Source organism: Lichtheimia ornata, assembly GCF_029851405.1.
Source record: "Lichtheimia ornata isolate CBS 291.66 chromosome Unknown scaffold00006, whole genome shotgun sequence".
In the NCBI taxonomy this organism is placed as follows: domain Eukaryota; kingdom Fungi; phylum Mucoromycota; class Mucoromycetes; order Mucorales; family Lichtheimiaceae; genus Lichtheimia; species Lichtheimia ornata.
Window position 1 is genome coordinate 519,302 of NW_026695326.1, and position 25,793 is coordinate 545,094.

General features: G+C 43.5%; 10 protein-coding genes across 10 annotated transcripts; 4 read left to right on the forward strand and 6 right to left on the reverse strand.

The window, feature by feature from the left end:
- Positions 1 to 423: 423 nt before the first annotated feature.
- Positions 424 to 1,822, reverse strand: O0I10_002341 (uncharacterized protein; the record flags this gene model as incomplete). Its single annotated transcript, XM_058482425.1, has 7 exons — positions 424 to 670; positions 732 to 799; positions 862 to 1,006; positions 1,064 to 1,314; positions 1,387 to 1,562; positions 1,620 to 1,680; positions 1,745 to 1,822. 7 exons carry the CDS (start codon positions 1,820 to 1,822, stop codon positions 424 to 426), a joined length of 1,026 nt encoding a protein of 341 aa, XP_058346923.1.
- A 719-nt stretch (positions 1,823 to 2,541) lies between these two features.
- On the forward strand, positions 2,542 to 3,133 carry O0I10_002342 (uncharacterized protein; the record flags this gene model as incomplete). Its single annotated transcript, XM_058482426.1, has 2 exons — positions 2,542 to 2,614; positions 2,688 to 3,133. The coding sequence occupies 2 exons, from the start codon at positions 2,542 to 2,544 to the stop codon at positions 3,131 to 3,133; spliced, it is 519 nt and encodes a 172-aa protein (XP_058346924.1).
- Positions 3,134 to 3,305: 172 nt separating this feature from the next.
- O0I10_002343 (uncharacterized protein) lies at positions 3,306 to 6,258 on the forward strand (the record flags this gene model as incomplete). The annotated part of the gene is made up of 11 exons (XM_058482427.1): positions 3,306 to 3,413; positions 3,482 to 3,718; positions 3,798 to 3,900; positions 3,965 to 4,214; positions 4,266 to 4,510; positions 4,600 to 4,735; positions 4,796 to 4,883; positions 4,940 to 5,252; positions 5,323 to 5,774; positions 5,855 to 5,968; positions 6,025 to 6,258. The coding sequence occupies 11 exons, from the start codon at positions 3,306 to 3,308 to the stop codon at positions 6,256 to 6,258; spliced, it is 2,280 nt and encodes a 759-aa protein (XP_058346925.1).
- Positions 6,259 to 6,659: 401 nt separating this feature from the next.
- On the forward strand, positions 6,660 to 8,214 carry O0I10_002344 (uncharacterized protein; the record flags this gene model as incomplete). The annotated part of the gene is made up of 5 exons (XM_058482428.1): positions 6,660 to 6,734; positions 6,814 to 6,873; positions 6,937 to 6,963; positions 7,030 to 7,986; positions 8,059 to 8,214. 5 exons carry the CDS (start codon positions 6,660 to 6,662, stop codon positions 8,212 to 8,214), a joined length of 1,275 nt encoding a protein of 424 aa, XP_058346926.1.
- A 374-nt stretch (positions 8,215 to 8,588) lies between these two features.
- O0I10_002345 (uncharacterized protein) lies at positions 8,589 to 10,084 on the forward strand (the record flags this gene model as incomplete). Its single annotated transcript, XM_058482429.1, has 7 exons — positions 8,589 to 8,795; positions 8,936 to 9,026; positions 9,100 to 9,149; positions 9,205 to 9,370; positions 9,435 to 9,505; positions 9,578 to 9,695; positions 9,759 to 10,084. The coding sequence occupies 7 exons, from the start codon at positions 8,589 to 8,591 to the stop codon at positions 10,082 to 10,084; spliced, it is 1,029 nt and encodes a 342-aa protein (XP_058346927.1).
- A 62-nt stretch (positions 10,085 to 10,146) lies between these two features.
- Positions 10,147 to 11,147, reverse strand: O0I10_002346 (uncharacterized protein; the record flags this gene model as incomplete). Its single annotated transcript, XM_058482430.1, has 3 exons — positions 10,147 to 10,405; positions 10,584 to 11,010; positions 11,084 to 11,147. 3 exons carry the CDS (start codon positions 11,145 to 11,147, stop codon positions 10,147 to 10,149), a joined length of 750 nt encoding a protein of 249 aa, XP_058346928.1.
- Positions 11,148 to 11,725: 578 nt separating this feature from the next.
- Positions 11,726 to 13,925, reverse strand: O0I10_002347 (uncharacterized protein; the record flags this gene model as incomplete). Its single annotated transcript, XM_058482431.1, has 9 exons — positions 11,726 to 12,007; positions 12,064 to 12,093; positions 12,169 to 12,315; positions 12,388 to 12,443; positions 12,526 to 12,588; positions 12,658 to 13,097; positions 13,166 to 13,496; positions 13,568 to 13,607; positions 13,671 to 13,925. The coding sequence occupies 9 exons, from the start codon at positions 13,923 to 13,925 to the stop codon at positions 11,726 to 11,728; spliced, it is 1,644 nt and encodes a 547-aa protein (XP_058346929.1).
- Positions 13,926 to 14,754: 829 nt separating this feature from the next.
- O0I10_002348 (uncharacterized protein) lies at positions 14,755 to 15,505 on the reverse strand (the record flags this gene model as incomplete). The annotated part of the gene is made up of 2 exons (XM_058482432.1): positions 14,755 to 14,867; positions 15,115 to 15,505. The coding sequence occupies 2 exons, from the start codon at positions 15,503 to 15,505 to the stop codon at positions 14,755 to 14,757; spliced, it is 504 nt and encodes a 167-aa protein (XP_058346930.1).
- Positions 15,506 to 15,791: 286 nt separating this feature from the next.
- On the reverse strand, positions 15,792 to 17,993 carry O0I10_002349 (uncharacterized protein; the record flags this gene model as incomplete). The annotated part of the gene is made up of 9 exons (XM_058482433.1): positions 15,792 to 16,073; positions 16,130 to 16,159; positions 16,235 to 16,381; positions 16,457 to 16,512; positions 16,595 to 16,657; positions 16,730 to 17,166; positions 17,235 to 17,565; positions 17,637 to 17,676; positions 17,739 to 17,993. 9 exons carry the CDS (start codon positions 17,991 to 17,993, stop codon positions 15,792 to 15,794), a joined length of 1,641 nt encoding a protein of 546 aa, XP_058346931.1.
- Positions 17,994 to 18,866: 873 nt separating this feature from the next.
- Positions 18,867 to 21,000, reverse strand: O0I10_002350 (uncharacterized protein; the record flags this gene model as incomplete). The annotated part of the gene is made up of 9 exons (XM_058482434.1): positions 18,867 to 19,157; positions 19,216 to 19,245; positions 19,305 to 19,451; positions 19,516 to 19,571; positions 19,623 to 19,682; positions 19,741 to 20,177; positions 20,236 to 20,563; positions 20,636 to 20,675; positions 20,740 to 21,000. 9 exons carry the CDS (start codon positions 20,998 to 21,000, stop codon positions 18,867 to 18,869), a joined length of 1,650 nt encoding a protein of 549 aa, XP_058346932.1.
- Between the last annotated feature and the right edge of the window lie 4,793 nt (positions 21,001 to 25,793).

Here is a 25,793-nt window from a genome sequence, read left to right on the forward strand (position 1 = left end):
TACCGAGAAATGATTGGCCGACCGATATTTGGCGCCGATTGAACATGGCTATCTATTACTATTTTCAAATGTCAATGCAAGAGAAAGCTTTTTTATCTCTCGTTTGAACTCCAGGTACAACAGCTGTAACCCAAGCTACCTAGATTAGTATATTATCCCATTACTTATGTTTATATATATATACACACACTATACGTATGATGGTCCTTTTTGGATGTATTTCAAAAGACACGGTTGTTTTCCAATTTCTAGCAGAGGAGATGCACAATGCAAGTATGTACGTGTGTGGTTGTGGCGAGGGGAGGGGGGGATACATTGGTGTGCGGAGCGTAGTTGTTGGGGGGTTGGTTTTGATGAATCGGTGGGTGGGGGTGGGGGTTTCCTCTGGCAACCACGTGGTTTGTGTATGTTGGATGTCGGTTCTTATAGGTACAGCTTGATCAACTCATCACTCACGCCACTGGGTGTCAATACGCCAAGATCCGTAAGTAGCAATGTGAAATATTGTGGAGGTGTATAATCGACTAATGGGTTGGATCCTTCAAGCTGGTCTGTGCTATCGGCTTGGGTGCTGCTAAATGATTTCCGTCGAGAAGTGAAGCTCACAATTTCGGGTAATGCTGAAGGAAGATCGTATTGGTTCAATGGATATACACGCACAAACTTGTAACTATAATACATCACATTATTATTAGCATGTTGTTGATACAAAAGGATGGAATACGCCTCACCTCTCAGCCACAGCATAAACGGGCTTGCTCAATGCATTAGCAACCAATGCAATTTGATAAGTGCCGATCTGCATACAACATAGAGTTATTTCCCACGTATATAAATGTATGTCTCTTTGCTTCTCCTTACCTTGTTGATCACACCACCATTCTCTACAACACCTTCAGCGCCAACAAATACCATATCAACCTTATCCATAATGTATCCGACAGCCGAGTCCAATACAGCTCTACATGGGATACCCGCTTCACGTAGATAGTCCACAGCTTGCAACCTATATGATAGATGGATCAATATCATGCATATCACCTGGTTCCTTGCATCTACTTACCCATCGCTGTTGGGTCTTCCTTCAGTGACATAGACCTTGAATCGCTTGTGCTGAACATTGGCGGCATGTTGAAGGACGCTCATGACCACACGAGAATAGGCATGGACAAGGACAATCGAATTATCTTGAACAAAATGGGCACCCACTTCAGCAGCACGAAGACGAGCAGAGAAGGCCTTTTCCAAAATCAAACCAGCACGATGCAACAGCTTTTCCTTGAACTCGTCAAAGCTGCGAATTTCGGATGAACGCTATTGAAAAGATCAATCAATCAATCATCCATACACACAATGCTATCTTCTTCTTCCTCATCCTCCTCTTACCGAAAAGTCGTGCGAGTGTCTGGTAACAAAACGCATAAAAAGATCGACACCAGCAAGGGCAGCAATGGTTGCCTTGTGTTGTTGGTTTTGCATGCGGGGAGCTGATTCCTTTGACTCGTCACGAATCGATTGCGCTGCACGTTCCAAGGTGACCATAAACTCGGACATAGTAGGTGCTACACGTAGTGGTATTAGATCCAATCCCACTTTTAGATACCTTTTTTACACGTTACCAGTATTGTTGCGACAAAAGTCGGTAAGCGCCTTGAAAACAGCTACAGGTGTCGATAGATCCTATACGTTTGACATTGGGATGAATACCATGAAGGAAGAGTTGCGTGTTTGCGTTGGCTCTTACAGGATCTTGGAGAAATGTTTGGTAAAGGTCAATGACCCCCGAGCGATCGAGCTTCGATTCGTCTTGCATGGCTACCATAACTGTTGAATGCACGTTAAAAAGGTGGGTGGGTGGGTGCACGTCGCGTGTGTTGGAGTGAAAACTTACAGTGGAGGAGGAAGAAGAGACAAGTTTGGTGATGCTGTGACTCATTCACTCTCAGTTTTGCTGTGCACTACATAGCAACAAAGCCCTTCCCTATCATCATCCCCTCGTCCTTCCCTCTTATCATTTTACAACAGCTATTCAATGTATTCAAGAGCATTGATTTATCAACAAACGTTTGCCATATTTATTATCTTTGTTGATTTGACCATTTTGGAAGCAACTACTACCTTGTGTCTTTTGAGTAGTAGAGCCTAGCAACAGTAACCAAGGAACGCTATAATGTACAGCCTTTGTATGCTAGTATTACAGCATAGGTGGTATCTCATAAAGATGATGAATACACTCGAGCATACGTATGGATTTATTTCTTGAACAATGCTAAGAAGTGGGGGATCTTTAATACGCACAAGGATGTGGGTCAATGGTAGCTGCCTATCCCCATAGCAGCACTCTTCTATCATTATACAACCTCATCGTCAATTTCATCGGATATGGATATGCCGAGTAACCAGTGAGAAAGTTGACAGTGGTGGTGAGATGTAAAGTACAGAGAGCGAGCCAGGGTTGATTGACGACTACTTTAAGCCCGCACTTTGGCCGTATTTATTTTCTTTCTTTACATACACACTACTCAACTTGCTCCCGACGCTATGCTTCGTACGATCGCAGCTACTCGTTTGATTACCACGCGTCTTGCACGTGCTTACACCACTGAACCTGCAGGTAATGGAACGATCGATTGGGAAATGTCAAAGGTGGATTGGCTGGTCTCATGAGGGTATCACTCTATACGTAGGCTTGTTGACTCGACTCAAGGACGATCGCAAGACGTTTATGCGCGCCAAGACACAACCTGATTTAAATGTGGTCAAGAATATCCTGAGTGATTACACCTACTATATCAAGTCTCCCAATGCCAAACCTGGTCAAAGCGAGGAAGCTGCCGTATTGAGTGTGATCCAAAAGTTGGTCAAGCGTCGTCAAGATGCCATCGGTCAATACAAAGCAGGTGGTCGACCTGAATTAGCAGAACAAGAACAAGCCGAGCTTGCTGTATTGCAACGCTACCTTCCCGAACAAATGTCCACTGAAGAGATTGAAGCACAAGTCAAGAGTATCATTGAACAAGTGGGAGCTACGTCTATTCGTGACATGGGCAAGGTGATGAAGGCATGGACTCATGAAGGTGCTGATAAGAAAGCTGTCAGTGATGCTGTCAAAAAGTTGCTTAGTAGTCAATAAAATGATATAGAGTACAATACAATAGAGCCAAGAGAAATTTGGGGGAGCTTGTGGGGGGAAACATTGTACTGCCAAGCTGCTTGGACCACCACATATATAAGTACCGACCTTTCACCTGAGATTTAAGGGGCCGGCCAAGACACTCTTCTTTTCGCATAAACTACATTTCACCATGGGTGGCGGGCGTTCTATTAACAACAACAACAGTAACCATCATCCTCAATATCAATACGCACCTCTCTATCCACAAATACCGTCCGCTTCTACTAATCCCTTTGAGGTAGAAAAAAAGACTTCTTTTATTAATGTCGTCAATCGTTTTACTCATCTTCTCCGTACCTGTTACAGACCACTTGGTACAACCCTCCACCAACACCAACTCCAGCTCCTCCACCGTTACCGCCAAAACCACCTGCAGCAGCAACTTCAACGTATTATCTACTACCACAGTCAGAGCCAATGTCAACTCAAGGACAACATGCACTGCGTCTGATTTACACAAAGTCTGGATTCTTTGTTCGATCGCTCGATGTCGGGTATAGCCAAGACATTCATGGCTTTCTTTCTATTGTCTCAAGGAACCAAGTAAGCATAGCTTGTGCAATGACGACTGCTTCTGCTACTTGCTAGAATTTCATTACTGATATAGTATCCATCTCTCCAGGCACAAGTTGATATTGCTCTTGCTTGGATACCCGAACACTTAATAGACACTCAAGATCTTGGTACATTTATTGGATTGGATGGCACGTTGGCATCAGAGCAAGGTAACGCAACGAAAAGGATGGAATGTCAAGATGTATACATGTATTCATGAATGCTGTTACACAGGGTTTCCCAACATTGCTTGGAATTCAGGCGAAGGTGAAGCCATGTTGATACCCATAGCCGATATCTATTCATTATACGTGTGTCCACCATCATCCAGCCATCAGCCAGCAATACAAAACGATGATCATGGATCCATTATTATCACAACGCGACAAGGGGATGTACTACGGCCGCTATGGTATCATGCAAATGCATCATGGCCTGGATATGATATTATCGACATTTTAGGTGCCTTTGTCGTGACTCAAAGGTAAGTAGCATTTATCAGTAATGAACCCAATGATTGATTTGTGTGATGTAGAGTGCCAGATGATGAATACACGTACCTTGTACAGCAACCCACAGATGGTGTGAATAATACTATACCCGACAGCGGCGATTCCACTTATCGCCATCCATTACTGCGATCTTCATCCACATCATCTTCAGCATCAACACCACGACAAACCGCTACCGATGCTCAACTTCATCAAGCCATTCGAGATGCACGATTCAATATTCTGGAACGATTTTCACGTATCACAAGGTTCTCTCGGGATACTGCCGGTAAGAGATTGGGCCACGTGCCGTTACTTTTACGTACTCTATCACCCATCGCTGACATTTACATCCAAACCGCTTGCTTGTCATATTAGCTCACGTGCTTGATCATCCTATTGCCAAGGCCATTATACCCCTGTTACCCCCATCTGTTCAAGCGATGCGTAACAATGACACCGTTCAACAAACAATGAACGACTATGATCGTGCTACCTATTATCTCGCCCAATGGTAATAATGATCCAATGACGATGATGATGATTTGGTGTATTCATTGTGCTTTTATCTTAGGGGAGATGAGAATGAAAACTCGGCAAATGAATGGTGGCGAGTGGATGACCCTGAAGGGTTACTCAATGACATGCCTGAAATGAACATGGTAAGTAGTACATGCCTATTGCACAGGGTGAGGCTAAATGATCTATACACGTATAGCCCACACCTACACACACAAGACGAGACCCTATCGAACCTGAAGAATGGGTGGATTTCTTTGATGATGAAGGCAAACTACGAGTTACAGAGCGACATGTGCTAGGTCTCGTTTTTCGAGCTGGTTTGCATCCCGATGTCCGAATTGAAGCTTGGAAGTTTATTCTTGGCATTTATCCATGGGACAGCACCTTTGATGAACGTGAAGCCATCCGTCGCAGCAAAGTGGATGAATATTACGAATTCAAGGCACGTTGGTTTAACGATACAGAGGTGCGTAGTACCAAACATTTCATGGATGAGAAGCATCGGATAGGTAAGTTCAATAGCAAAAGAGTGAAATCATCTACACACACCACTCACACACTCATTTGTGCGTGAAATAGACAAGGACGTGCATCGAACGGATAGGACCATTGCTGTATTTGAAGGCGAAGACTTACCCAATCCTGACCCGGATATGGCAGTGGGTACCAATGCCAACATGGAGATTATGAAAGACATCTTGGTCACCTACAACTTTCACAATACGGAGCTTGGCTATGTGCAAGGCATGTCTGATTTATTAGCACCCATCTTTGTGGCTATGGGGACCGAGGAGATGGCCTTTTGGTGCTTTGTACAATTCATGAACCGCGTCCAATGCAACTTTTTTATTGACCAGTCGGGTATGCATGGCCAGTTACAAACATTGGATGCGTTGATTCGATTTATGGATGCACCCCTTTACAAGCACTTTGAGGAAACCGAGACGTCCAATCTATTCTTTTGCTTCCGATGGTTACTTGTATGGTTTAAACGCGAGTTTGAATGGGATGATGTGATCCAATTATGGGAGGTAAGGAGGAGGAGACATGCTTGGAATGATGTATGTATGTATGTAAACATGACTAAATGATGATGATCATGATCATGCAGGTTTTATGGACGGACCATCTCTCGCCCCAAATGATCATGTTTATCGCCCTGGCTGTTCTTGATAAGCATAGACAAGTCTTGTTGGATCTACAGCAATTTGATGAGGTGCTCAAGGTAAGCACAAAAGATGGGAGTAGTAAGGCATCCCTAACTTAATGAATGTTGCATAGTACATCAATGAGCTTACGGGAACAATTAATCTGCGTGAAACACTCGAACGTGCCGAGGTGCTGTTTTATTTGTTTGAACGCAAAGTCAAGGCCATGGATAGAAAACGTGAGCAATTGAAGGAGCGCTTACAAATGCGATCTGTGTGGAATGGTGATGAACGGCCCAAAGTTGAAAAATCGATCCAAGATCTCAAAGTGGATGACAAACTTCGAGCATTATTGAAGAAGGCGTAACATTGGTATGAAGGGATTTATTGCACAAGAAAAAAAGGAGCAAATCCATATATGTACTTTTGGTAATTGTTACATCAACAATGAATAAAGAAAACAAACACCCACATACTACGATGCATTGCCTCTTTCAAAGATGAATGGGTTGATAGATTGTTAAAGCGCGGCGGTAGTGGTCATGATGGTGAACACACAACAAAATGACATGTGATGCACGTGTTAAAAGGAAAGGAAGGGTGGACGTGGAATAGCTAAATGAGGTATCTCGTGCGGACTGTGAACCGAGACAAGAGAGAGTGTGTGTGTGTGCCAAGCAGGTGGCAATTGTGTGAGTGTGCGTTGGTGTGGGTGCGAGTGTTTTTTTTTCTTAACTCCTTCTATTTCTTATTACTTTACACTTTCCTATGGAGAGGAATACAACGGCATACTATGAAACGCTCGGTGTATCAAAGTCTGCTACGCCTGAGGAGATCAAAAAGGTACCCCATGGTTCAATGGCACCCGCCGATCCACGTAGAAAACAGAATCGCTGATCTCGCCATGCATTTCTCTTGACAGGCGTATCGACGACTAGCCCTACGTTATCATCCTGATAAGAACCCTGATAGTGCTGACCAGGTATACCATCTTTGCAAATACAACCTATCCCTTGGTTCTAACAACGATCCTCCCTCTTTATAGTTCAAAAGTATCAGTGTTGCTTACGAGGTAAGTGTGTGGATCTCGATATAGAGAGGACAACCCTTACTTATGGATGATGATGATGATGATCAGGTGTTAAGCGACGAGCAAAAACGACGAGTGTACGATCGTTATGGCGAATTAGGATTGCAAATGATGGATACGGTTGCCAGCCCTTTGTTTGATCCCGAGATAGAATCGATGCTCTTTTCGTTGTTCTTCACCATCGGCCTTGTCTTTGCATTGTTGATTATCTTTTTCGCCTTTTTGACGGTGCGTATCGACGAGATTGTTCTCTGGAGTTGGGGTGTTGTTTGGATCCCATTATGGATTGTCAATGCCATCCTTGGATACATGGTTGTCAAGTACTTTATCAAGGCCCTTCGAAATGATAAGGATGATGATGACGATGATGACGACCACGATGACGATGATGAAACCAAACGAGCTCAACGCAAGGCTGCTCGACGAAGATTACGTGTCATGCAACAAGGTGTCTTTGTTCTTTATTGGATCCTCGTGCTCTTGTTCCAAATCTTTATTGTCCTTCGTCTTGATGAACGAGTGAATTGGTCTGCGGCTGTCATCTTTATTCCCTACTTTATCCTTGAAGGAATCCACTTTGTATTGCAAGCAGTGGCATTTACATTGGCTATACGTGCTGGTGGTGCCAGGGTGGATAAACGGCAGATCCCCATCCTTGTATTCAAGCAATTCTGGTTATTTGCCATTCGATTGGTCTTGTTTGTTCTTATTGCAACGCGTATCGATGGCACCATTCAATGCTCGTGGGGAGTTGTATTTATTCCCTTGTATGTGGTGGCAGTCAAGTATGGAGTGCAGCTGGCAATGAGCTACGCCACGTATAGCCGCTTAACAGCTCAGCCCGAACTTGCTCACCAAGGCAAGGTGTCTGTGGTACTTGGTGTTGTGGCGTTGGTTGTGGTGGGTGCCTTGGCCTATGCACTTATTGGCTTATTGGCTCGTCGGTTGGACGGCATCAACTATATTCGAATGGCGACGGTGTTTGTTCCGCTGTTCATTGTGTTGGTACGTCAAGTTTCACATGTAATGCAGGTACCACAGCTCTCTCTCTCTAATTTTTATACATCATGTATATAGGCATTATTATGTTGCTGTGCAGGATGTTGTCTCCCTTGCATGGTGATGATTTCAACGGCTGCTGATATGGAAGACCTTGAGCAACAACAACAACTCGTCGATCCTAACCGCCGAATCACACAATCAGGAGAATCCTCATCATCAAGCACAATGTAGAGAAAGACGACGACGACGACATCATCATTCATTCATTTATGCTGTTGCTGTATATCCATTCTCCTTGTCTGCATCATTCCTTTCCTTCCTTCCTTCATACATAGCTATTCATTTTACTGTAATCTTTTACTTTTATTCATCCATAATATGATGTTTTCCCCCTCATCATGCATTTTCATCTCTTTTCCTGACCCGGGATTGTGTAAAAAAAGCTGGCTTGTCTTGGCTGTGTTACACGAGATCGTTGTACAAGGTCGCCTACACAAAACTAAGAGCAACTTGAATCCGGCATTTTTACACTTATCTAACTCCTCCTCTTCTTCCTCCTCCTCCTCATTCTCCCTTTCTACCGCCACGACAATTCACCTCTTGTCATGTCCTTACGAGTCGACTGGAAACACCCAAGCACAAGGAAAATCATTCTGTCATATCTACCGGACTGGATTCTCGTGGCAGTAATGGCAGGTGCCTTCTTTGGCATCGATCGTATTACCCCATTCCTACGTGAATTCTCTCTTGAAGACAAGACAATTATGCATCCCCATTCACCCAAAGATTCCGTACCCATGTGGGTTGTTGGTGTAAGTTGTATTCTGGTGGGAGGTTTCATGTGCCTGTGTATGTGTGTGTGTGTGTGTGTGTGTCGGCAAAGATTAGGCGTGGATACAATACGTGCTTAGCAACAACCACAACCACTCACCATGACATTTATTATCAAAAGGTCATTTGTTTCATTGTACCGATTATCATCATGGCAGTCCTTTCTCTTGGTTTCAAGCGTAGCATTGTGGATTTTCATAGCGCCGTGCTAGGTAAAGTGGATATATGAGTGATGACATGTGATCCTGGAACGAGTCTATTTATGGAGCTCGCGTTTTCATGTAGGTCTTTGTCTAAGTCTGAGCATGTGCTGTATGTTGACATCGGTTACAAAAGTAAGTGATGGTGGATATATAAGTTGGTATGGATGAAACTAATAATAAGAGGAAGATTACTGTGGGCCGACCTAGACCCGATTTCATCGACCGTTGTCAACCACCAGCAGACGCTCATGATCCAACCTTTGGCATGTCCAACTATACCATATGCACTACACCCATGGATACCCACATGATGATTGATGGTTTCAAGAGCTTTCCTAGTGGACATTCTTCATGTAAGCAAGAATCAGGAGAACCAAATTGGATGATGATCAGCATGAAATTAATATGTGGCTTTAGTTTCATTTGCCGGCTTGGCTTATCTTGCATTCTATATTGCAGGCAAGATGCAAATGTTTGATGAGCGTGGGGTAAGTAACAGGATGAAGCACATACACTATCGCTTGTCATCATCTTACGATTATCCTCTGGACCATGTATAGCATACATACAAAGGCTTCATTTTCGCATTCCCCATTATTGGTGCATTGTTGGTAGCCATTTCCAGAACTTCGGATTATCGACATCATTGGCAGGATGTTTTTGTTGGCTCTTTATTGGGTATGTTGTCAATTTGGCGCGTCTATGATCATGATGGGGCTCACATGACGGCACGTGATGTAGGTTTTGGATGCGCATTTTTCGCATATCGACAATACTATCCCGCATTGGCACACGCGACATGTCACCATCCCTACAAGACACGTATTTCCACCTTCAAAGACGCGGTCATGCATCGATTTGAAACAACATCCAACAGATTTCACCACCATCAACAACAACAACAACAACCTGCTTACACAACATCAAACGAGCAAGCTGATAATTCCCGTTTGCTTGGTGCTGAGACAGGGAATGATAGCTATCCACTCCATGACACCCACAGTGCTCAATCGAGCCATGCACACACTGCAGTCGACATGTATGATCCTCCTATCAATAAAATATAGCATTGTTACAGTACAGCAAATGGTCCATTGGTATTAAGGGAATAGTATCCATTGTACAGCTACTACGTATTAGTATTACTATTATTAGGATCGGCAGCATTGTACCAAATTGTGCCGTTGCCATGGCTACGTCTTTGGCTGTAGCTATCCCTTTTGATATCATCAACGTCATCGAGCAACCCTTCCACAAACGTCTCACGGATATAGCAATCAATGATACCAGGGATAGCGAGTGAATAGTCCCTCCAAAAGCTGCAGCCAGGATGATCTCCATGTCGTCCCACAGCATGCAAAGTAAAATCAGGAGAACGTTGCTGATGACTACACGTACATGTTTACAAGCAATGTATGTACATAATGTTAGTAAAAAGATACAAGCCTTTACTTGATTATCATCCTTTCACCCTTCAATTGGAACCAACCAGCCCCCCCTATTGTGCCTCCTTCTTCTCCTTCTCCTTCAAAGCAGTATTGATGACGATGCTTGTTGTATACTTACGCAAATATTTGACCAAGTCCATAATGGTGTACTGCGAGCAAGTCCAAAGTTTCGCTGGTTCGTGGAATCACCATGGATTCAGCTTCATACGCCATCCGGTCACCAAAGTACATACAAATCTTGCGTTCAAAGCACATGTCAAGCTTGCTACTTGATGGGGTATCCTTCCTTGTATTGGTCGTTAAACCTTCTTGATGATCATTTAAGATGTCGGTTGTAGTAACATTGGATACGCTCTCATCTTCATCATCTGATAAAAATGGCGACGATTGATAAGGCACAATGTCATTATAGAGTATTTCTACACGGCTCGGTGCATTAAAGAATGCCGATAAAAGACGTTGTAATTGCCCTGAAGTTTGCAACACCATGCGTTCTTGTGGCGAGAATGCATTTGGCAGTGGCTGAAATACGTTGGATGCCGTCACTATGGTGCGTGGGGGGGATGTTGCAATTATTAGTCCATCATTCAAAAACAGCAAGAAAATTTTCATACATACAGTGATCGGTGAAATTAAAGGGGATTGTTCGGTAGTGAAGTGTGCCTTCGGGTTGTGGAAGCATTTTACTTGAAGATGGAAGAGGAAGCAAATAGAAAAAATGTCTTGAGGAAAGCATAACATTATCGTATATATAAGTAGTTTAGCTCTCCCCCAATCTGCGATCGCGTGCATGTGTCCCTTTTTTGCAATAACAAGTGTCCCATTTCTCTTGTGCTATTTCAGCAGCCATGCAAAATCATTGTCATTTACCCTTGTATCCCTGGACATAGTCTTGGATGGTGGGTAGGATAGGCTACTCATTAATCCTCTTGCTCTCTATATCCAGCGATCCGTTATCTTGGTTCTGTGTCGCGCCATTATCTGCCAAAGCGAGTAATCGGTTATGCATTGCTATGTACAAATGGACCTAACTATATGCAGAATACAACCAAAACATCACTTTTCGCTTTAGTAGTTTGCTTTAAAGGGTGTTGATTATGCTTTATTTGCGGGTTGAAATGACACTGACAATGTTGTCAGCATATGTAATGTTTCAAATAGATGGCTTTCATTGCATGATACAGTAGATGCATGCTCCTTTGTCTAGTTGAATAAAATCAGCAAGGGCTCAAAAGCCTTTATACATGGTCATGTTGATTCTTAGTTGATTTCTTCTTGTGCAATACCCCGTAGCTTGTAACGATCAACCTTATCGCTCTTAGTTAAAGGCAACTTTTTTAGGCATTTCGCACCACCAGAAAGCTCCATTTCAGCTTGCGGAACTCGATTGTTGACATACGACACAAGCCCATCGATAAACGCTTGTTGATCCTTCTCACTATTCTCCACAAGTACAACGTATGCCCTTGGTAACTCGCAACCAAGTCGTTCGCTGAATCCACCAACAACACAACATTCTTTTATATCATCGCTGTATTGATACTAAGGGAAAATCACTTGTTAGTAAGAGGCGCTTTCTCAACTTTCAGCTTACGCACGCAAAGATCTTCAAGAAATGCCGACGGGAACTACATTATCACCGGTGTTAGTTGTACATGCATCATGAGATCATGAAAGACACGATCATGCCATGTGACATTTACCGTTCTCCCTTTTGCTCTAATACGATCAGACATCCTGCCACGGTATTGATAATTGCCATTGTTATCGACAACAAAGTAATCACCGGTCCGATAATATCCATCTTCCCTAAATGCCTTTGCTGTAGCCTCTGGGTTGTTGTAATACCCCTTTTGAAATGTTAAAGAATATGCCATTAGCATGTGATTCACTCTTGCATCATGTTACCCATTGCCACATACCGATGCAGCCAAATGACTCTTAACCCACAGCTCCCCTGGTTGACCGACAGCAGCATCTACAAGATATTGGATTGATCAAAACACATACCGCATCATGGGGTGGTGCAACGCAACAGCGTCCCTCCAAAGATGATTTACCATTTCCATCCTCGTCAACCACGCGAAGGTTCTCTCGCGGCAATAAAAGTTTGCTTTCATATCCTGAAAACAGCACAACATGGGCATGAGCAAGAATGTTTTCCCCATGGTATGGTATTGATCAATGATTACCTTTATGAGTAGCATCAGCTGTTGACCTGGAAAGGACTGACCAGCTTTCAGTGGATCCATAATTGACATTGACGTCGGCATTGACACGAGCTTTTACAGCTTCCATCACAGCAACTGAGACATGCTGACCTCCAGAGAAGATACCCTTCAGCGACGACAAATCATACTTGTCTACCATTGAACTCTGTATAAAATCGTGCAACGTCCACAAGGATGCCAACGTATTCTCAACTTTGAAATTTTCGATCAAGGCACACATTTTCTCAAAGGAAAGAGGTATCTTGCACACAAGAGCACGTGCACGCTGTTGGATCCCTAAGTTGGTGATTGCATTAGCAGAAAGAAGGCTCATAGACCGACATGGCATATAGCTGTGTGCCTTGTTCGTAATCAGTGGACGTGAGGACACGAAGTCTATACGTGATGCAGCAACACCATGTCTATGCCAACAGACAAGAACGATCCTTAGCATAATAGCATGCATGATTCATGATACAAGCTTACTTACGAAATAGCAGCCAGCTTACATGGACCAGTTGTACCGGATGTAGAAATGGTGAATGCAATCTCTTTGGGATCCATCACCATGGCTTCAGCATCGCCACGTGGTTGCTCTATAAGCTTGTGAAGGGAGTGGATGCCATTCTTTGGATCATGTTTGGCGTCTTGGCCAATCACCACGATTTTAATGTCAGTCATCATGCACGCAGCAAGCGCATCTTTCATGGTTTCAAGGGTTGATGCATGCACCACTGCTAGTGTCGGGCAAGCTTGTTTGCAAAGGTCTGCCACTTCTTGGCTTGATTTACACTCAATAGGCAAACCTGCAGCAATCGCACCTGTATCCCGATCATGGTAAAAATAAGCCATGCTGCTCCTCGTTTTTGAAACATAGATGTGTTCATGTTACCTGCAGCCATGATACCATGCATGGCAACCATGAAATCGATCTTTTCGTTGGCATCAATGTAGGTAAGCTTTCAATAACGTCGTCATGTTTTCATCATACGTACATCGTTAGGAACATACAGAGTAATAAGGTCTCCTCGTTTCACATTGAAAGGTTGTTCATCTCGCAATACAGCTGAAAAAGTGAGAACATGTTGGCGTAGCTGCTGAAATGAATAGTGGCGTTCAGGATTGTCGCCATCAATCAAAAGGGGCTCCGTATCAGAGATAGCATAGCGTTGATCAGGGTTGTTTTCAAAGATAGCATGATAGTAGCTTTTCGTTTGGTTTGCTTGAACGGAGGGTCTCGAAGAAAGCATATTAAAAAAGGCGATAGTTATCCACTTTTCTCGGTATAGCCTTTTTATATACAACATGCAGTGGCCCAATATCCACTTTTTGCCCTTTCTTTTCCTTACGATGATCCATGCATGAATGCATGCATAACCTAAACCTAAGACGCTTTTTCCAAACACATCTATGCACCGGTACGACGATCTCATGGCTGGTTACTCCCTTAAAGCTTTACTTTGAGTTTGATGGGTAAAAAGATGATCTTGCAAGTGATTCTTATCAATGCCTTATGCGAGCTTAACATTGCTGAGTTATGAAAGAGATGATTTAGTGTACTGCTACTCAATCAAATGCAATGCATATTGGATAGTAACATGATGGAAAAAAGGAGCACATTGCATATACTTGTATTCCCCACGTACATGAAAGCGCATGCGATCGGGTGCGTCGCCTTTAGTCATCATGTTGAAACTTTCAGAAGAACATCAAAGTACCTCTGTCATTATGCGATGCTTTAACGACAATGAACGGCATGAACCTTTACATATCACAGTTGTCGAGAAAAATGCGTGTCATACCCGCACAAATTTTATGTAACAACATCGCATCTTTTTATATAAGTACGATCATGCATGTTATAAGGGTAACGATCCTACGAGTCGTTAGTTTAGCACGAGAGTAAAGACCTTGTTGCCGTGGAAAAAGGGGTAAATACAAGGATGTAAAGGATGTATGATGTATATGCATGCATTCTTTATGATAATCTTTAAACAAGGACATCCAACCTAAATGAGATCTACTACCACCTCATCTACGAATATTTGTATCACCTCCAGCATAATGAGAGAACGATGTTTATTCAACCTCGACTTCAGCTTGCAATCTAAGGCGCATACGATCTAACTTTTCCGATTTGGTCAAGGGAAGTCGCGCTAAGAATTTGGCACCACCATCAAGCTTCATGCCTTCTTGGGAGACGCGATGCATACGGAAAGCAAAAGCAGTAACACTAATGTGACAACCGAGGCATCTCAACAGCATAGCATTGCATCATGTCGTAGCATTCATCCCACCAGCAGCAAATCTACAGCCATGGCAACCAACACCGCCACCACCGTATCCAAGCAACAGCGACCTACCATGCTTCGTAAATCAAATGTGCCATCGATTCATATGAGACAATGTATCAAGATGTCTACTGCCATTCCATCATACCTTTGGGGACTTCATCACCAAGCGATCTGCTGCTTACAATCCATGCTTCCGTACCACCATGGATGGAGACAAGGTCGGTGCCAAGGCGCTGTTTGATGGTTTCTTGAACAGTGTCAGGCACATGTTGGCCACCACTCAAGATAAACTTCAAGGAGGACATGTCAAATCGATCCACCACAGAGCTACGTGCCAACTCGAGAAGCGTCCACATGAGAGCTGTGATTTGTTCGATCTTGTATTTCTCAATGACTGTACACAAGCGCTCGATCGGCAATGGGCTTTCGCAAATAAGGGTACGAACACGACGCTGGATTCGCACTTGAGTGCCAATGTTGTCTATGATGGTGCTGACAGGCTGACAGGCCAAAAAGTAGTGATCTGTATTGGACATGGGTGGACATGGGACAGTGGAAAGACGACGAATGGCAGCACGGTGTCTGGGAAAGAGAGGATGTAAGTAAATGAGGCATCATGCAAATGAGATACACCTACGAAATGGCTGCCAATTTTCGTGGACGGGTAGTGCCTTTCAATACATACCTATTCCACAAGATGTAGATCCATGCATAGTTGCCATATAGTCAACCAATACATATGGTAGATGTATGCTCCTTCATTGTCGAATTGAATAAAATTAGCAAGGGCTCAAAAGCCTTTATTCATAGTCATGTTGGTTCTTAGTTGATTTCTTCTTGTGCAATACCCCGTAGCTTATAACGATCAACCTTATCGCTCTTCGTTAAAGGTAACTTTTTTAGGCATTTCGCACCACCAGAGAGCTGCATTTCAGCTTGCGGAACTCGATTGTTGACATACGACACAAGCCCATCGGTAAACGCTTGTTGATCCTTCTCACTATTCCCCACAAGTACAACGTATGCTCTAGGCAACTCGTATCCAAGTCGTTTGCTGAATCCACCAACAACACAACATTCTTTTATATCATCGCTGTATTGATACTAGGGGAAAATCACTTGTTAGTAAGAGGCGCTTTCTCAACTTTCAGCTTACGCACGCAAAGATCTTCAAGAAATGCCGGCGGGAACTACATTAGCACGAGTGTTAGTTGTACATGCATCATGAGATCATGAAAGACACGATCATGCCATGTGACATTTACCGTTTTCCCTTTTGTTCTAATACGATCAGACATCCTGCCACGGTATCGATAATTGCCATCGTTATCGACAACAAAGTAATCACCGGTCCGATAATATCCATCTTCCCTAAATGCCTTTGCTGTAGCCTCTGGATTGTTGTAATACCTCTTTTGAAATGGTAAAGGATATACCATTAGCATGTGATTGACTCTTGCGCCTTGTTATCCATTATTGCCACATACCGATAGAGCCAAATGACTCTTAACCCATAACTCCCCTGGTTGACCGACAGCAGCATCTACAAGATATTGGATTGATCAAAACGCATATCAGATCATGGGGTGGTACAATGCAGCAGTATCCCTCCAAAGATGATTTACCATTTCCATCCTCGTCAACCACGCGAAGGTCCTCTCGTGGTAATAAAAGGTTGCCTTCACCCCCTGAAAACATCACAATATCAGCGTGAACATGGATACTTCTTTCCACGTGGTATGGTATTGGTCAATGATTACCTTTACGAGCAACATCATTTGTTGACTTGGAAAACACTGACCAGCTTTCGGTGGATCCATAAATGACAATGACATCGGCATTGATACGAGCTTTTACGGCTTCCATCACAGCATCGGGGACATGCTGACCTCCCGAGAGGATACCCTTCAGCGACGACAAATCATACTTGTCTACCACTGGGCTACGCGTAAAATCGAGCAACGTCCACAGGGCTGCCAACGTATGCTCAACTTTGAATTTCTCAATCAAGGCACATATTTTCTCAACGGAAAGAGGTGTCTTGCACACAAGAGTACGTGTACGCTGTTGGATCCCTAAGTTGGTGGTCGTATTACCAAGAATCAAACTTATAGGCTGACATGGCATATAGCTGTGTGCCTTGTTCGTAATCGGTGGACATGGTACGAAGCTTAGACGTAATGCAGCGACACCATGTCTATGCCAGCAGACGAGAACGATCCTTAGCATGATAGCATGCATGATTCATGATACAAGTTTACTTACGAAATAGCAGCCAGCTTACGTGGACCAGTTGTACCGGACGTACAAATTGTGAATGCACTCTCTTTGGGATCCATCACCATGGCTTCGGCATCACGACGTGGTTGCTCTATAAGCTTGTGAAGGGAGTGGATGCCATTTTTTGGATCATGCTTGGCATCTTGGCCAATCACCACAATTTGAATGTCAGTCATCATGCACGCAGCAAGCGCATCTATCATGGTTTCAAGGGTTGATGCATGCACCACTGCTAGTGTTGGACAGCCTTGTTTGCAAATGTCTGCCACTTCTTGACTTGATTTACACTCAATAGGCAAAACTGCAGCAATCGCGCCTGTATCCCGATCGTGGTTAAAATAAGCCATGCTGCTCCTCGTTTTTGAAACATGGATGTGTTCATGTTACCTGCAGCCATGATACCATGCATGGCAACCATAAAGTCGATCTTGTGTTGGCATCAATGTAGGTAAGCTTTCAATAACGACGTCCTGTTTTCATCATACGTACATCGTTAGGAGCATACAGAGTAATAAGGTCTCCTCGTTTCACATTGAAAGGTTGTTCATCTCGCAATACAGCTGAAAAGGTGAGAACATGTTGACGTAGCTGTTGAAATGAATAGTGGTGTTCAGGATTGTCGCCATCAATCAAAAGGGGCTCCGTATCAGAGATAGCATAGCGTTGATCAGGGTTGTTTTCAAAGATAGCATGATAGTAGCTTTTCGTTTGGTTTGCTTGAACGGAGGGTCTCGAAGAAAGCATTTTCAAAAAGGCGATAGTTATCCCCTTCTCTGGGTATAACCTTTTTATATACAACAAGCAGTGCTCAATGACCGCTTTTTGCTCTTCCTTCCCTTTATGATGATTCATGCATGCATGCATAAACAGCGCCTAAGATGTTTTCAAAACAAACCTATACACCGGTACGACGATCACACTACTGGTTGCACCCTTAAACCTTGACTTTGAGTTTGATGGGTAAAAAGATGATCTTGCAAGTGATTCTTATTAATGACTTATGCAAGCTTAACATTGCTGATGAAAAAGATGATCCAGGGTGCTACTCAATCAAATGCAATGCATATTGGATAGCATCATGATGGAAAAAAAGGAGCTCATTGCATGTTCCCATGCGTAAGTTCAGCTGCATGTGAAACAAAATGACTTACCATATACCTGTAAGCCCCACGTACATGAAAGGACATGCGATCGGGTGTGTCTTTTTTGAGCATCATTTTGAATATCACTTTCGGAAGGGGGCTGAGATACCTTTGTCACTGTGCGATCCTTTAATACGATAGTGAACGGCATGAACATCTTCACACAGTTATCGAGAAAAAGGTGCGTGTCATACCCGCACAAATTCTAACAACATCACATCATCTTGTTATATAAGTATGACCATGAGCTGCATGTTTTAAGGGTGGTGATCCTATTGACCTTTATTATAGCACGAGAATAAAGAAATCCTGCTGCTATGGAAAAAGGGGTAAATACAAAGACGCAAAGGATGTATGATGTATGTATGCATTCATTATGATGATGTTTAAACAAGGACACCCCACCTAAATGAGATCTACTACCACCTCATCTACGAATATTTGTATCACCTCCAGCGTAACGAGAAAGAGATGTTTATTCAACCTCGACTTCAGCTTGCAATCTAAGACCCATACGATCTAACTTTTCCGATTTGGTCAAGGGAAGTCGCGCTAAGAATTTGGCACCACCTTCGAGCTTCATATCTTCTTGGGAGACGCTGCTGTTGATGTAGGATTTTAATCCCTCCAAGAACTCATCCATTTGTTGTTCACTCAAGCCGTGATCCTCCACCAGCACAATGTATGCTCTCGGTTGCTCAAAACCATTTTGCTTACTGTACGCGCCAACTACGCAGCATTCCTTAATCTTGTCGCTGTATTGATGCTATACAGTTGCTGGTGAATACGCTTGATCAAACAAGGACAAAGAGCGCAATACTTACGCAAAGATCTTCAAGAAGCATGGGTGGGAACTATATGAAAGGAAGGATTAGTTGAGCTGCACATGATGGGTTCTTTGTTGATCACTCACGGTCTTGTTCTTTGCACGGATACGATCAGAATTTCTGCCGCAATATCGTAGATTGCCAAACTTGTCCATAGTAAAGTAATCGCCTGTGTGATAATAGCCATCCTTGCCAAAAGCCTTGGCTGATACATCCGGTCTGTTGTAATACATCTGTAGCCCATGGTATATTCACATTGTCAATCCTGGGACTTTTTCCATCCAATTTTACACATACCGATGCAGTCATTGGGCCCTTTACAAGAAGTTCTCCAGGTTCATGGGGTTCCACATCTAAGATAATGATTAACCTTAGCACAAAACAGGAGCATCTCATCAACATACCTTTTCCATCATCATCGACTACTCGGACCTCGTATCCAGGGGTGATCTTACCCTCGCATTCTAGGAGACGCGATGTGAGATGATTGTATACAAAATGTCTACTACCATTCCATCATACCTTTTGGAACCTCGTCACCAAGGGATTTGCTGCTTACAATCCATGCTTCCGTACCACCATAGATAGAGACGAGGTCGGTGCCAAGGCGCTGTTTGATGGTTTCTCGAACGGTATCAGGCACATGTTGGCCACCACTCAAGATAAACTTCAAGGAGGACATGTCAAATCGATCCACCACAGAGCTACGTGCCAACTCGAGAAGCGTCCACATGAGAGCTGTGATTTGTTCGATCTTGTATTTCTCAATGACGGTACACAAGCGCTCGATCGGCAATGGGCTTTCGCAAATAAGGGTACGAACACGACGTTGGATTCTCACTTGAGTGCCAATGTTGCCAATGATGGCGCTGACAGGCTGACAGGCCAAAAAGTAGTGATCTGTATTGGACATGGGTGGACATGGGACAGTGGAAAGGCGACGAATGGCGGCACGGTGTCTGGGAAAGGGTGGATGTAAGTGAATGATGCATCATGCAGCAAATGAGATACACCTACGAAATGGCTGCCAATTTTCGTGGACCGGTGGTACCTGATGTGCAGAAAGTGCATGCAATGTCTTCAGGATCCATCTCCATGGCCTTGCCATCACGTGGTTCTTCAACAAGCTTCTGGAATGAGTATAGGTTGTTCTCTGGATCATGCACAGCATCCTGGCCGATGATAATAAGCTTGATGTTGCTCATGTTGCATTTCACAAGAGCCTCTTTCATGGTTTCAAGTACAGAAAAATGAGTCAATGCCACAACGGGACATGCTTGCTTGCAAATATCAGCTACTTCTTGGCTTTCATGACATTCGATAGGAACAACCACAGAGATAGCACCTACATTCAAGTAAACATCTCTCCTTTCAATACCTATTCCACAAGATGGCTATGCATAACGTCATCCCATACCTGCAGCCATAGATCCATGCATAGCAGCCATATAGTCAACCTATACCCATACACGTTATCAATAAAATACTTGAATGATAAAATCAAGTCGTCATGATTCTTACATCGTTGGGTGCGTACAAGGTGACAACATCTTGACGCTTCACATTGAATTCTTCTCGTAAAATGGTGGAGAAAGTAAGCACATCCCGACGCAGTCGTTCAAAGGTATAATGTTGTCCGATGTTCACGCCACTGACTAGCAAGGGCTCATTCTCAGGAATCGAATCAGGGTATGTAATTCCAGGCTCAAAGATAGCATGGTAATAGCTTGGAGCCGACAACGGGCTTTCATGGGTGATGGTAGTGGGTGTGACAGCAGGCATTTGTCGAAATGATCAAAACGAGGTGATCGAGCTTTCTCGTACCATCATTCGCTCTTATATATATGTATACCTTTCTCCTCATGATGCGCTACGGTCTTGTTGCATGTAAGGTGGAGAATAAAAAAAGAACCAAAAATGGGAATAATAGCCAGCGGGTTAGCTAGGCACCCATAACTCTAAATTACGCTTACGCTACTTCTCGTGCTACAGTACTACTACGAGAACAGGGCCCATCATCGTTCAGCTTGTATAGCATGCATCCGATACAGTAGTATGTGTAAAGGTTTCCCACGGAGAATATCGGCCATGGCCGTTGCCCTGTATCACTTGGTCATAAAGAACCGGGAAAACAAATGCTAAGCTATTCGATAGATCAGTCAAATGGTGCTCCTTGTGTTGCTGAGATGATTTTACCCAGCACATAGAGCACATCTCTAGATCCAATTCCTTTTTTACAATACAACTTTGTTAAAGAAGGAAAATCTCGTTACCAATGATGCATCTAAGATTCATCATACGCCATCAATGTTTTTAATCAAGCTTGTAGCATTAACATGTTAGATCTTTGATATCATGTTACGGATCACTGCTTCCCCCCATCAATGTAGCCCATAAACATTGCCTACATACACAGCTGAAGCTTTGATCCTATGATGCCATGCACCTGATCTCTTTGTTGATGCATTCATTGTCCTCATTACTATAGTGGTAATACAATCCCATCTATTATTGGCAGCACACAATAATGAATCCAGCCCACATCATGTTATCAAGATTTCTGCCTGCTTTTCTTTCATCTCAGCTTGATCACAAAGAAACAGCCTTAATCTTGTTACTCTCAGTCAACTGTAAACTCACTATGGACAAGCCTTGGCACCACCTGTATACAGCATCTCCGATTACAAGCGGTCATCACGGCTATTGATAAGTGATACTATGCCTTGAAAAGAACAACATCCGATGCTAGCAAACTACTTGATTTATAGCTCCATGTTTGGCAAATCGTCCCAGCATGATGCGAAGCCCTCTTATGGCGTCATTACAAGAGCTACCTCCTACCGGTGCACATTCCTTGATGTACGCACTTACACAAAGACGTTCGAGTAACATTGTCGGAAAACTATCTTTCTCATTTTAGTTCGATTATGCTCACGTCAAAACGTTTCATCTGCAATCATGGGTGATCTTCCTTCGTTCAGTGTTACTACCTTGCTACTATTTTTCTCTTTACTCAACATCGGTCGGATAGCATGGTATAATGATGTCCGCGTCATTCACGCAAAAGGTAGGTGCTTGCGTGACTCGAGTAAATTGGGACAACAAGTGAATGGTGGCACATTGAGCGTCAATCATTTTTGCATTATCCCGCTCTGTAGTTCATATAAACTTGCACATCCGACACCAAATTTCGGGCCCATGATCCGAAGGGGTTGGAAAGTCTTGCCATCAAGCAACAATGAATCTACGCAACAAGGTAATAAGCATCGCATGCATCAATGGCATACAATACAACAGCTTCTTGTTCAACCGATGCGCATGGAATGGATGTAACATGTTCTTTCACATTCTGAAAATCGAAAACAAAACATCAGCAACGTTACACGGACGCGCACGAGCACATGTCAGATCCTCCATCCACCCATTTTCCCCGACAGCTCTCGAGCCAACACAGGCACGCTTGTGAAAAATGGATGATGATGGAAGATAATCCATAAAATTGGACAGCTGAGCCATCTTCCCATATGCATCACGATATTGTGTTATGCTGACGTTGCTAACACACACATGCCGGAACAATCACATACATGAGGAGAAATTGGCATGATCCTCCCCTTCATCTTTTGGCAAACCAGTGCGCTGGTTGAGAGCCGGCATAACGCTCCTGTAGCATAGTTTGATCATTAGATTCTTGCATGCATGAATAAAGTAGGCGCACAATTATGCGGCGCAAATAGATTAACCTTGTCTTTGCTCACGAGATGGTAAAGTTTATTACATGTGCATTGTAATGCGGTTAAATACTCATCCATTAATGCTTGCTAAGGGGGGCAGCAATCAAGAGAATCATTGCACCTGCATCAAAGTTGGTATTGGATTCAACGAATGCGTTTGTAACAAAAGAACAAAAGAAGCATCTCCATACGATGATGTAAATGATCCGATCTCGCTCCCCAACTACATTCAACTTTCTATTCCCCCTTTCAATCCAGAGCCCAACCAAGTGATCCACATCTTGTCCCTATGATCTGATAGTACGATACCCTTCTAAATAATGTGTTGGATCCAATTTCATTCAATGAATAAGTGGAAGAATAGGACATGGTAGTGTGGATGTTCATAATGTATGTATGACAAAGGTGCCGTATTGAAAAATGAATAAGGTATGGGTGAATCACATAGAAGTAACAGGGGATAACTGTGTCGTTGTATTCTTGGTTGCTGTCAGCATAAGCATCTTCATCCATGATTGCAAAAGAGCGTTTGAATGCATTGATTCGAGTACTCCAATATCATCCATGACTGTAAACACCTTTTGTCTATTCCATCCAATCCATCATCATCCTCAGCCATTTCCACGTGACATGATCCATCCTTCCTGCTGACAACGCGACAAGTAACCAAAGCAACATTCCAGGATATCTCATCACCGCTCTTGATTGCATCCATCCATCAAATCCAATATGTTGGTTGCAAAGAGCCATGGGATCGCTACTGGTATGCTCCCTTTTCCATCCGGCTGTTGGTCAATCCCTTCTTGGTCATTTTCATTGCCACTCAACCAGGCGAAGATTGCTCGTATTGCAGCGTGCTTGATAGCTAATATGGCATCATCCATTGGCATCCGTATGTATCAAAGCAAGTTGCTGCATGTAAATAAAGCTGCTCCTGTACAAGGGCTATCTGCTGTGGACGTAAACAAGGCTGCAAGGCAGGATGCTGCAAGCAAAGGGTGCTGTTTGAGACTGAAGTAAAGGCATGCCTAATAGCGCTTGGTGTTCACGTTTGGTTGTGGCAGAGGAGTGTACAAGAGAGCGTGTGTTGTAGTAGAGTGACAAGAATGTGAATGCCGTTTGAGACAATGGAGTGAATAGCAAGTGCTGGAATGAATGCCGTTGCGTTTGATCGTGGCAGATGAGTGTGCTGGACTGTGTGTAGTATCAAACAGCAAGGCGTGTTGGCGTGCGTGCACATGCCATGGACTTGTTCATTCAGTCAAAAGCAATCGGATCAAGGAAGTTGTAGGGTTGACATGATGGGTTGAAGCAGGACAATTGTTTGCAGGTGGTAGTTGTATACTTGAATGGGGCAACAGTTGAGAATGGGAGGAAGAGACAAGAAGTTGTGGGAGTGGAAGGAGTGGAAATTAAATAGGCCGGACACCTCTTGTATAAATGCATGAACACACTCTACATCAATCCTTGATATCGAGTTTGCATCTCTCGATCCTGAAACTTTCACACAAGATGCTCTTGGATATGATGATCACGACGTCCTAAAAAAGACCTCATGCTTCATTATGAAGAGTTCGAACGCGGGACGGCCCAAATGTAGGAGACATGGTGAATGGATGGGAACACAAGAGCGGGCGGTCCACCGCGCCGAAGTTGCCCACATTGAACTTGAAAATAGGTCATAAGGTGCTCTTGGGGACGCTGATCAAGTTTATTTAATAAAAACCTCATGGTCCATTACGACAATTTTAAATGGGAGCGTCCAAATGTTGGAGAGTCGGGGACATTCGCAGGGTCTGCGATTACAAAAATTAACAATTCTTTGTTTGAGCGTAACTCAACCAAATCCCCACGGATCAAGAAAGTTGAATGATGGAAATGTTGAGCTGGAGCAGGACAATCGTCCGTATGCAATGGGTTGGGTAAAAAAGGTGATGGGATGAATGGGCTAGTAGCTGGCATTTATGAACTATTCCTGAGTAGCGTACAAGTTTCATGCATCGCCTGTGCTGGCTGATTCAGTTACACGAACACGTCCCTCTGCATCTTTGGTTCTATCGGGATCTATCTACTTTACAATGAACAAAGACCTCTTTTCATATGGCATCACGTTTAAAACATAAAGGTGCCTGTATCTCCAAACTTTACAATCAAACGTGGGCTCTTTAATAGATCAACGTGCTCGTCGGGGTCAAAGGAATCTTGTGTCAAAGTATGAAGTTCATCGTGGGCAATCCCAGATTCCGCAATGTCGCTACCAGCCAAACTGGATCCGGGGCTCAACCTCTTTCAACGACGACCAAAAAATATTTTTTGGGCTGTTTGCGACATTGAACGCGAAACTTTCACACAAGGTGCTGTTGGCCAAGCCAAGCCCATTGCTGTAATAAAAACCCCACGTTTCATTGTAAATTTTGGAGATACAGGCACCTTTATGTTTGTAAGCGTGATGCTATATGAAGAGTGGTCTTTGTTTAAAGTGAAGTAGCTAGACCCTGACAGAGCAAAAGATGCAGAGAGTCGTGTTGTGTAACACAGCTACGTTTGCATGAATGAAAGGGCCAATGTATAATTACTTTATGGATCATCTAGGAACAGGCATGTATTGCTAGCTAACGGCCACTTTTATCCAATCATCATTGTTGCGAGATCCACTGCATGGGAACGATGCCCCTGCTCTAGACATTCATTTCCATGATTAAAGTAGGTTGATCCGAGCTGATTTGACTGAGCTGTGGTCAAAGAGAGATTACATCACTCTGGACATAAAGCACGCTCGATGTAGCTCAACCGATGTAATCTTGTGTGAGCGTAACTCAACCAAATCAGCTCGGATCAACC